General features: G+C 42.4%; 1 protein-coding gene across 1 annotated transcript in view; it reads right to left on the bottom strand.

Moving 5' to 3' along the window:
* The window catches only part of LOC103253254 (glutamate receptor 1), a 131,736-nt gene that overhangs the window by 93,820 nt on the left and 25,537 nt on the right, over window positions 1–12,379 (bottom strand). The window contains exons 5-6 of the mRNA XM_021709412.1: window positions 6,219–6,329; window positions 5,297–5,503 (exon numbers count right to left, since the gene is read on the bottom strand). Of these exons, the coding sequence (XP_021565087.1) occupies window positions 5,297–5,503; window positions 6,219–6,329 (318 nt within the window). The remainder of the gene's footprint in view (window positions 1–5,296; window positions 5,504–6,218; window positions 6,330–12,379) is intronic.

Here is a 12,379-nt window from a genome sequence, read left to right as displayed (position 1 = left end):
TTCACCTGATCTTGTCCCAAGTGAATTTTTTCGTTTCCCTGGATGAAAAAAAAAAAGTCCTCAAAAGGAAACATTTTGCTGATGTGGAAGATGTGCAACAAAAAAACAGAAGAAGCACTAAAAGGCATCAAAATTGATGAGTTCAAGCCGGGCTCGGTGGCTCAGCCTGTAATCCCGCGCCTTTGGGAGGCTGAGGTGAGTGGATTGCCTGAACCTGAGGGTTCGAGACCCGCCTGGGCAGCGAGACCTCATCTCTACAATAAATCAAAAAATTAGCTGGGCGTGGTAGCGCGCGCCTGTAATTCCAGCTACCTGGAAGGCTGAGGCGCAAGGATCACCAGAGCCCAGCAGATCGAGGCTGCGGTGGCCGGGAGCGGCCACTGCACTCCAGTCTGGGCGACAGAGTGAGACTCCAACTCAAAAAAAAAAAAAAAAATTGATGAGTTCAAAAGCTACTCTGAGTAGTGGAAAAAGCACCTCAATAGGTGTATTGCATCAAACAGAGAGTACTTTAAAGTTGGCTGAGGTTTAAACATGTAAGAATAAATAAACAACTTTTAACAAATAAACTCCATTTTTGGGTCCCTTATTTTATTTTTCAGAAAGACCTCTAAGAAATTTACAAATAATTCAATTTTTAAGTTTCAACTTCAGTCTGCAGATAAACATAAAATGGTTGCATCTAGCATGGGGGACCACCAGGCCTTGCTCTTCTGTCTTTCCTACTTCTTTTTAAAGGCAGAAGCACTGGCATCTACTCAAGAAAAACTCTCTACTCTGTTGGCCTGAGATCAAGAGACCCTGGAAACCCAGAAAGACTTCCATGGACAGATGCCGTAGCGTTCATTTCCAAGATGAGAGGCATGCCTATGCAAGTCTGTTTGAGGTGAGTGGTTTTCTCTTATGTGCAGCAGTCCAGATGTGAGTCTGTTGACAGATGTTGTGTAGACAAGGCCTGCCCACCCACCAGCTGCTGCTTCAAGAAGATTTCACCTGGTTACTCTCATTGGTTGGGATAACTGAGGAGGTGCTTTGTACAGAACAGAAAATCTGGCTTCAGAATGACTTAAGTTTTCACTTATAGAAACAAACTTCCCATAAAGCAATGTGCAGTCAGGTGTGAATTTCATAGTAATTCTGTTTTTTCCCTAATGCCCACTGCCTAAATCTTGATAATTTTTACAAATGCAAGCCAGTGCAAGGAAGAAGATATCTACTCTTTTTGCTGTAACCTAAAAGAAAAAATAATGGGAGAGAAAAAAGGATCATAGACTGGAAACTCATAGATACACATAGTCTTACTGCTCTGTTCATTTAGCAGTTCAAAAATTTGTTTCATGGAACTTATTTCTCAAAGGATGGTTAATAACCCCAAAATAAACCTGTTTAGGAAACAGATTTCAATAGGTGGTTTGGCGCAGGACTTCTCCAGACCTTTAAATGACCACTGTGCATTGAGAATCTCCAAGAGGAATAAGTAGTATGTAGCATTTTAAAAAGTATTTGGCCATAGGTCATTCATTTTCCTAAGCATTTCAAAAGGGACCCATGTGTGTAGGATACACACATAATGGGAGAGGCTAAGTTCAACTACTGTGCTTCATTTTTACAGATAAGAAACTCTAGAGAAGATCCAGAGAGAGAAGGTGGTTTGGGCAATACAGCAATGTTTTAGCTTGGTTGACCTTGAATGAGAGACTTCAGGAGTTAGTTTCCACCACCACGGGAGTGGTCGAGGGCCGAGAGGATCTAAGACCCAGTGGCTCTTCTCTACAAGTTGCTGAGTGTGTAGCTTCAAGCAAAATGGTTGTCTTTTTGGATATCAAATTCCTGATTTTTAATGAAAGGTGTAACAATTCTCATTTGACCTAATTCACAGGATTGTTTTGTGAAGGTCAACATAATTCAAATACATAAGAGTACTTTGATGTGTGAGCATTTTACAGGCACTCAAAATTAGTTTCTTAAACTGACATCTTAGGACAATGGCTCTCAGACTTGAGCATGCATCAGAATCACCTGAAAGGCTTTTAAAAACACAGATGGGCCGTTGCTAGGCACCATTGTCAGGCCACTGCAGCCATTGCCTTGCTAAACTATGGTGTGGCCATGTGTTCTTTGGGCTATGGCCAGGCCATGTTTCCTGGCTTTGGTTCCCTCCCCTACCTTGGGGAGGTGAATCCCCTATCTCTCTCTCTCTCTCTCTAATTTACTTTCTAAATAAACTATACTTTCTAATCCGAAAAAAGAAACCAACTAACCAACACAAAAAACACAGATGGCAGAGTCTCTAGATTCAGTGGGTCTGGGGTGAGATGTGAGAATTTGCATTTCTGACAAGTTCTCAGGTCATGCTAAAGTGTTGGTCCAGAAACCACACTTTGAGAACATTGATGTAGGAGACCCCCAAAAGAATATGTGATGTCTAGAAACAATCCTGGGAAAACAGTCTAACAGTTTTGATGTGGAAAAAACAAACAAACAAACAAACCCCAAAACAAAAAACAAAAAGAAACACAAAGAGAATGAAACTATTAGGATGAGGACATATTCAGAGTCAGGTACTGCATAGGTGAACACTCTCCATCACAGCCCTGTGGTTAAGGACTCACTTTCCCTGATTTATAGAGGTGGCCCTTGGAGGAGTTATGCAGCCAGGAAGCTAGCAGAGTTGGAACTCAAGTCCAGGTGTTTGTCTGCAAAGCTCACTCTATTTCTGCTTAACCAAGACAAAAGACAGACATGAAGGACAGCTGTGAAGAAGGCGCAAAGACATATCAGGGCAAGAAGAAGAGACTTCATTTGCAGCACGTGACTTCATTTGCAGACACTTGCTGATCTCTCAGAGAATGCCGGCTCCACAGTCTAGTATTTGGATGGTGTGATTTCTGCAGAGGTGGTGTGTCCCAGTGTGGAAAACAAAAGTCATGGCTACATGTCCTGACACTGGTCTTACTAGTTGTGCTTCCTTTGCCAAATTATCTAACTCACCTGGGCCTCAGTGTTCTTATCTATAAAATGTAAACAATAATCTTACCTACCCTATAGCGTTGATACAAGGGGTCAATGAAAGAATGTGAGTATTCAGTACAGCACCTGGCATGCACTATGTGATGAAATGTTACTAGTATCATTGCTGATGAGAACAAGGAGAACAAGGAAGACAACAGAGACCCTAATTGACTTAGCTGTTTAAAAGACACAGAAATAATAACTTTGGAGGCTTCCAAATTAATTTTTCCTGACCTTGCTGATGGTCTGTGGTTGACAGCTACTTTCTCAAACCACCCTGTTTTTCCTCAGGGCAATAGCAAAGGAAAGCCAAACTAAAAATAAAGTGTAGGCATCCAATTGGACCATCATGGAGTCTTCAGAATATAGTGTCTGCTGGGCAGAGGGACAGGCCTGGTGAGAAGAAGAGATGGGGGCAGGAATAGCTGCCCTTCCAGGGCTGCCTCCACTTCCCTGAGCTCTGATGAGCCAGTGACTCACCACTGGCTGCTGGCTACTGGGGGAGCTTGTCCTCGAGATGATCCTGCCACTGTTCTGCACACATTGCAGGCTTTATACCATGGGAACCACATCACAGGAGGTGAAGGTGAAGACGAATGCTGGAGAAGGTGAAAAGTTCACAGTGGTTGCCATGGGGATGACCTTAAGAGCTTGGTAGGAGTTCCCATGGAAACCAGCCTCCAGATTCAGCATGTACCATCCAGGTCTCTACGTTTCATTAGTGGAGCTTCCCAAACTGAGAGGGAGTAGAAGGGATAAGAGAAAGGAGAAGCACATCCTATTCCCCGACTCATTAACCACCTTCACAGGTCATCTCCAAAGCCACCTCCCTGAGGAAGATGTTCTGCATTCCAGCTTTTTCTTCTTTGAATTTCCTTTGTATGTCTTTCACGACCATCAAGACTTCTCTAGCTATGATATGAGACAAGGAGATGTAACATCTGCCTGAATGGCTGCTGGTCCTGGCCAGCACTTAACATCGACCTAGGGCTCCACATATGCTGCTGCCCAAGACACAGCCGTGAGCATTCAGTTGCTATGAGTGAAGGTGGTCCCTTTCCTGCACGTGGCAGTGGGATGCTTCCTTCATTGCCTTTTGTTGTTTCTCTTCTCAAAGTTCATGATCTCCCAATGCCCACTGAATCCGCCACACTCTTCCTCTTGTCATTTCTTCCTCAAACTCATCCCTGACTACTCAAACCCAGCCCTCAACAAAAACAATTGAAGTTGATTCACTCTCCTCTCACACCTTATTTCCAACAGCATCCTATTGTTTATACTTTAGAAATCCCTGGGCTACTTTTCTCTCTATTTAAATATGACCACTTTTAAACTTCCAACTCCTTCCTGAGAGCTAGGCAAACTCAAGTTAGCCTCTTTGCTGGACCATACACTTTGGACTCCTAAATTCTATACTGTCTTTTACTGTTCTCTCTCATTGTCTTTTCTGCCCCATAAAAATGTTAAGATCCTTGAGGATAAGGATCAGATACTTGCTTCTCAAGGATTCCCTAAATACTTAAAACAATGGGGGCATTCAGTGGCTTCTCAAAACTTCTGTAATTTATTGAGGATTTTATAGCAATTGTGCATGGAGTTATTTGAAGCAAGGCGAGTGATACAAAGATGAAGCAGACCTACCACTAGTACACAGATAACCATTATACAAGGCAGGATAAGCTATAAAAAAGCAGAAACCAAATTCTACAGGGGAAGGCAAGAACAGTTAAGGGGAGAAAGAAACAGCATCCTGGAAAAAGTAGTGTTTGATGGAGGGTTTGAAGGAGGCGTAGGATTACAGAGGTGGATAAAAGAAAGGCAGGCACACTCTAGGGTACAGAGTGAGAGAGGGGCAGTTTGACTGAATTGGAAGTTTCATGAGAAGGGAGTATAGGGGAAGTGACTAGGAAGTTAAGTTGAATCCAGCTGCACGTAATACCAGAGAAGAAATTTACACCAGAGAGCCACAAGGGACTTTATTTGAGGGAAGTGGCAACTCAGCAATCCACCCTGGGAAATTGATCTTGGAGCTGTTCTGTCACCTGCATTGGACAACAATCAACTGAAGTCACAAGATGTTGAGTGGGGTTGAGGGAGCTAGGTGTAAGGACCTGAACAAAGAGAGTCTTAGGACACTGGACTTTGCATGACTCATCTGTTTAGCAGCAACAGTACTCAACTAGGGTCTAATAGCAATTGTGGGCAGGGCCACCTAACCACCAAATGATTTCCTGTCAAACTGTATGCTCCTGCCCTCTAGTTCCCTACCCTGAGGTGAACTTACTCCATAGACCAGCTCTCCCACCATGCCGTTCCAAGCCTTTGTGTCAGGGTCTCGGGCTCCATATTTTCCATCACTGACGATCTCCAGACGGTAGGAGTAGCCCACATGCTTGGCAATCTCTGCCGCTAGCTCCACACAGTAGCCCTCATAGCGGTCATTACCCTCAAACTGGTTGGCATTCTTCTTGAGCATCACATAAGGATCTTCCTGGTAGAGAAATGGAGATACAGAGAATGTGGGTGATGGATTCACCCATGGGGGGAGGACTCTGGCATGGCGGAGGAGGACAACCCAAACATCAGTTATCATTGGGAAGGCTACTTAGCCCCTCAATCCACTTCCTGAATTTCTGGACTCCCTACCTCCTTAAAAACTTCTTGGGTTAAGGAAGCAAACTTTGTTAAAATAAGAATGTTTCATCATGGAGATATGGCATGGCTTTTAACATTATGCCCCAGAGATTTTGTATTTCTGGCAGACACCTCTGGGGGCACCATAGAGGGGAAGTAGACCCTGCATAGGTTTTTCATGATACATCAGTGAAAATCACAGCAGCGTCACTTACGGCTACTTCATGTGCTGGACTTTGGTGACTTTCTTTGAAAATGGCTTCCACTGAGGGAGGATGAAGTATGAAAACCAGCACACTTCACCTCATCCTTATATTATATATATGGGAGAACTATCTCAAAAGAGGGTAAGTGGCTTATCCAAGGGTACAAAGTATGAGTTGGTGAAACTAAGAGGTACAGAGTGAGAACTCATAACCTCTCATTTCCAGGGTGTTCCTTTCTCCACTTTCTGTTTCGGTCCATAATATGGTTTTGGTAGGAAGAATGATGAGCTTAAACTCCAGGTGGAAAACCCTCCTGTTGAGCTAGCTGGGATCCCAAGTAACCTTGATAAAGGACTGGGTACTCACTAAGATTGTAGTGACGATGTATGTCCTATTCTGAACACTTGAATTATCCCCACCAGCTTGAGCGTCGGTAGCTGCAGGCACAAACTTGTCATCTTCATTCCAGTAACCAATCTGTAAATGAGAAGAAAGTAGAGATGCAAGGTGGGCCAGGATCCTTGGGACGGGCCTGCTCTGGGCTACTCAGCCAACACCAGTGGCAGAAAGGCAAGGAGCTTTGCATCACACCACAGTGTGGGCCACACTGGGCTCTAAGCTATCAGAAGACAGAAACAAGAGGCGGAATGCTCTCCAGGTGCCCCAACCCTGACTCCAGGGAAAATACTCATTATGGTGGGCTAAGCCCAGAAATGGCCCCCTCTGAGGGATCTGAGTTTGATGGTTCATGCACTGAACTGTTTTGCGCAATGCAAGCAGCAAACCAGGGCTGTGGGGACTGAATTCCCTGTAACTGTTTACAGTGCCAAACACCTTTCCCCCATACCTACCAACCCTTCCCTTCAGAGCTCATTCTGAAGTGTAGCTGGAATCACACGATTTAAACATTACATTCCCTTTACTTTCTTTTTAGGTTAACTGTATTTTTCCATCTGGATTTAACTTCCTAGGATGGTTATTTTATCCTTTATTTATTTCTCTTATTTCCAAGTACAAACTATTATAATCCTGAGCATAAAGTAGTGCCTAAAAATCATGGTTGACAGCATTACTTTTTCAAATATCAGCAGGTTATTTATACTGACTCATTTTCCAAGGTCTTTCAGCAAATATTTACTGAATCTCTATTGTGTGCAAGGCTCTGAGCTAAAGCATTGGCAGTGTTTGTTGTGTGACGGGATTGAAAGAGATACAAAGACATCCAAGAGATAGCCCTCACTTTGGGAATACGTCTGGTATACTTGGGAGGATATGACACTCCCATACACATGGCTCCAGAAGTGACAAGTGGGCTTAAGGAGTTCAAAGAAGCCAAAGCCAAGCGTGAGATCCTATGCAAGAAAAAATGCAGCAAGAGATAGCAGGGCTGAAGATGATGAGAGATGAAGAAGTTGGATCCAAACCTTTCAGATTAGGGAGAATATGAATCAAAGTGTGAAGGCAGGGGCCTGCTCATTTGTGTGAGTTTAGTGGGTCCTGGGTGGAAGATAGGGTGTTTGGGTCTAAGGTAGCAGAGGGCTTTGAAGGTCAGGCTATGTAGTATAGTCTATTCCTTAAGGCAACAGGGGGTCATGGAAGGTATGGGAACAGCAGAATAGTCACACACACACACACACACACACACACACACACACACACACCCCTAAACCTATACCTCCTATACTTATCTACTTAGCTTGTCTCTCTCTCCTTCTCTCTCTCTTTCCCCATTTCCCCATCTCTCTCTCTCACTCTCTCCATCTCTCTATTCACTTTAGACAATTATGTTTGTTTTGTGATTATTCTGCTGGCTATAGATACAAAAGGCCAAAAGAAAGAGAACTAGAAGTGCATGTCCAGGGGTGAGCAGTTCTACCAACAGCCAGAACTCAGCTCAGGCTCAGAAAAACAAAGGCACATGCCCAATGGTCAGCTGAAATGTCACCTTCCCCTTGATGTCTTTACCTGTGCCTTCAGTTGGAAATAAACAGTTCTCCCTGCAATCTTGCAGCCATTAACAATAATAATTGCTAGCACTAATGATGTTCTTGCTATGTCAGAGGCTAAGTGTTCAACAGTTTTCTTACTATTTCGTCTGGTTTGAGGGGGTGTTTACTTGTCCAAGGCGATGTAGCTGGAAAGTGGTTGGGCTTAGCCTGGGACCCTGGCAATCTGTCTCCAGAGGCTGCTTTTAATCACCATGCTGTTCTTGCTAGGCGGAGACTCAGCCCTGAGCTGGGACTCATATTAGCTATCGTTCAGTGTATGCTTATTGCATTTCAGGGACTCTTCTAAATGCTTTTTATGTTTTAACTCCTTTCATCCTCACGAAAACCTATGAAGTGGGTAGTTAATTATCATTTCCATTTTAAGCGTGAAGAAACTGAGCTAGGGAGAAATGAAATAACTTTCCAAGGGCCACGGGAGAGCTGTGGAGACAGGATCTGAGAGAGGAAGGCCGACTCCAGGGCTATGCCCTCCTGCATGCCAGTGAGCTGCCAGCCAGCCCTTGAGTGTCCCATAGAGTTCCCACTAGAGCCCTGTGGTCTAGCTGTTTGCACATCTGCCCTCATCTCTGCATGGTGCTGCAGATTCCTTGTGAACAAGACTGAAGCATTCTCATCCTAGGTCCCCTATCTTGTCTCTGCACATCCTTTGAGAAACAGCTCGAACGTTGTGCCAGGCAGCTGTGACCCAGCAGGGATGCGGTGGACCCTATTGATGCTGAGAGAGTTCAGAGGTCTGAGAGGGAATGCATCTCTCAAGATACTGTGTTGAGGTTCACTCTCAGTGCAGGCATGTGTATCTTACTTGTGAGGGTGTCGTCGGTCATTGCAAAAGGAGACTTTTCTCTCTAATGATACAATATCCAGAAACTCAGATTTCCAGAATGTCAGTGCTGGAAGAGACCTGAAAAATCACTTTGTCCGACTCCTTTCTTTTGCGTGGGGTGGGGTGGGAGGGTAGAGATTCAGAGACCGGGGGGCTTGCTCAAGGTCATAGTGCCATCTCAGCTCCCTCACATTGCAAGGGCAGTGCTCCAGTGAGCCCAAAGGGACCTGTGGGCCCATCTCATTCTCATGGGAGACAGGGGGTGGGGAGAGTACAGGGAAAAGGAGGGAAGCTCTGGGTTCCTCATCCCTGCTCCATTGGTCAGCTCTGTTTTCCATCTGTTTCACATATTGGGATTCCCCTCTGGCATTGCTTTTTACAAGAAGGCCTCTGACTGAAAAATAAAATAAATGTTTAAAACCACTATGGTGGTGTATAATGACGTAAGGGGTTTTTTTCTTTTTGGCATATATTTTTTAAATCTCCAAAGTGATTTTACAACATTGAACTCTTTAGATTCTTACACTATGCAAATAATACAGACAGCCTTGGAATTATTTTCTCTGTTTTACAGACAAGAAAACTTAGGCTTTGGGAGGCTGAATGATTTAACGTAAAGTAGTTGGTTATATAGCAGATTAGTGGCAGGGCACAGAATTCAGGTCTCATGGACTTCAAAGGTAAGATTATTTAATTAAATCAATATAAACTTGGGAAAATGTCTGCCAAATAGGATTGTTTTTCCCTTAGATAATGCTAAAGTATTTTTGTTTCTTCCTTCTCTTCTTCCTTTTTAACCTAATTTCTTCCCTCTCTCTCCTCCTCCCTCCCTTCCCTCCTCCCTCTCTACCTCCCTCCTCTTTGTCCTTTCTTTATTCTTTTATTTTTGCAATTAGTCCACAGGTTTAGCTGCTCCTACTCAAACTGTATAGCCATCAGCAGAAAGGAAGTTACTTCCTTAAAATTACTCTAAAACCCACAGATTATTAAGAGCGATTCTTCTTAAAAAGAGGGGACTCAGAGGTCAAGCATTTGGTCTCTAGCCTCAGGCAGACCTGGTTTAAAAACTAGACTTTCCTAATTACTAACTGTATGAGTTTGGGCAAGTTATTGGACCTCTATGGGCCTCAATTCCTGATCTGTGGAATGGATATTTTGCCTCAGGGCTGCCATGAGGATTGCATGAGTTAATGCGTGTAAAACAACTGGCATAGTGCATGGTTCAAGTAAGTTGTCAGTAAGCCAAAAAATGATATTTGTTAGGGTAATGGCAAATCGAAAGTTAACAAGTTTTTATACTATAAGATATTTCAGTTTTCAATTTGCTATTAAGCATTATCAATCTGCAAAGGAAGCATATATCATAGAGCATTTCCAAACTTACTTGACTATATAAACATTTTTTAACGTATAGAATATCCCAAGGTAAGTAGTTTAAAACTCACAAAGCAGTGCTTAAAATCTCAAGTTATTTTGATACAAGAAAAGAAAAGAGCAAAATGAATCTGTGTAGACCAGATTTATATAGCTTAGAAAAAGACTTCAGTTTTTAAGGATAGTGGTCCTTCAAGGCTAGTATCATAGTCCTACTGCTAAATTGACATCTGCAAACAATATTGTAGAGCTTGGTTTATTTCTAGCTATTTTCATATCAAAAGCTAGACAAATAGTTAAATGTCATAAACAAGTCTATTTTATTCCTAACCCTTTAGTAGGAAAATAAAACAAAATATGGCCAGGGTCAATAGAGACTGCTTGATGCTCTGCCTCATACTTGTACCTCCTGTAAATAATAGGCTAGGAAAACTGTATCCACAGTTTGATAAAAAGAAAGCTGTCAAAGATTTTTGAAGAGACATTGCACTTTGCAGATAAGAGCAAATTCCCTTTCTTTGGGAAATGGTTGGATTATTATACAACACTTTGATTCTCTACTGAGGATATACAGGAACTTTGATTCTGTCTGAAAGTAAATCAGAGTTAGTAGTTGGTAAAGATTGGGGCCTACCATTCAGGAGAAGATTTAAACAATTCTGTCAGTGAAAGGTCTTCTCCTGGGGCTGGTGATAATTTTTGATCTCCTGTTTTCCATCTACCTCTAAAGATTCTTTGAATGCAGAAAATGAGTCTAGAGATAGATCATATATATTTTTAAAGTGGATAAAGTCTTAAAAGGCGATGATCATAGAACTGAAAATTCAATTGATCTACCTTGCACAGTTATCAAATTGAATGTATACACTGATATCTCCAGGCTACCTCTGAAGTCTCAGCCCCCTTCTCTCCAAAAATAAGATCCATTGTAATCAATGTTTCAAAAAGTGAGTTGTCTATTGTGACAAAGACAATGAGCTAACCACTAAGCATTCTCACTTGCCTTCCGTTGTGTAGAGATGTTGGTGGAAAGTGGCTACCTAGTCAGCAACTACATTCCCAGATTGCTTTGCCTCTAGTTGGCCCAAGTGATTGAGTTCTGGCCAATGGAATGTAACAGAAGTGATGTACATCTTTTCCTCCCACCCCAGATCCCCAGTACAGCTTCCATTTTGTTTCTGTTTCTTCCCTATCTGTTAGGGGACATTGACTTCCAGAAACACCTAAGTAGACGGTAGAGCCTCCATAAGCCTGAATCTTAGTCATAGCCCTCAGCCCCAAAACTGGTCACTGAATGAACAAAAAATGAACTTCTATTTCATTCAACAACTGACATCTTGAGTTTATCTGTTACAGCAACTAGGTTTATTTAAACCAACACACCTAAAGGACTTGAAATTAATAAGTTTATGTGTAACTTTATCAGAGTTCTGCTTGAGTTGTTGTTTCATTAAATTTGCCAATTTCTTTTCTTACTTGCTGGCAGGTAGGTCTATGGAAACATGGGCAAGAGTAGTCTGCTCTCCAACTATCCCGCAACATTCAACAACCTGCCTACTCATCTAATAAGCAACCATTTATTTGCATGTGCTTATGCTCACTCTGTGTCAATATGTTCTAGGCAGTGGGGACATGATAGATAACACAAATGTAGTCCCTGCTTTTAAAGAGCTGACATTTTAGGACATTTAGGAGCCAGCAAAGAAGGGAATAAAAAAAATACATATCCAGACCAGGGGTAGATACACTTATCTTAAAGAACCATAGAGTAAACAGTTATACAGTCTCTGCTGCAACCACTTGTCTCTGCTATTGTTAATACAGAAGCAGACTTAAATAATATATAAACAAACGAGCACGGCTGTGTTCCAAAAAACTTTATGGACACAAAATATTCTAATTTCATATCATTTTCACATGTCACCAAATAGTCATCTTTTGATTTATTTCAAACATTTAGCAATGTCATTGTAACCATTAGCTATGTGATGTCCAAAAATAGGTGGTGGGCTGAATTTGGTCAATGGGCTAAAGTGTGCCAGCTTCAATCTAGATCCATCAATCAGCAAAAATTAGCAGGAATAAGGAATAGGCGCTATTAGAAAATAATAAAACGAGATAAAGTGATTGTGCTCGGTGGGTGGGAGGCACTTTCAAAAGCTTGGTCAGAGACCAAGGTGGCTTCATGTGGACTGAGACCTGAATGACAAGCAGAAAGACAGCACAGGAGAATACAGTGCTAGAGAACACGGGAAAGGAACCAGAAGTGCAAATGCCCCAAGGAAAGAGTGAACTTGACATGCTTGAGAAACACAAAGATG

The sequence above is a fragment of the Carlito syrichta genome, unplaced genomic scaffold (genome assembly GCF_000164805.1).
Source record: "Carlito syrichta isolate Samal-C Ts95f unplaced genomic scaffold, Tarsius_syrichta-2.0.1 Scaffold214907, whole genome shotgun sequence".
Classification (NCBI taxonomy): Eukaryota; Metazoa; Chordata; class Mammalia; order Primates; family Tarsiidae; genus Carlito; species Carlito syrichta.
This window is presented reverse-complemented; position numbering and strand designations above follow the sequence as displayed.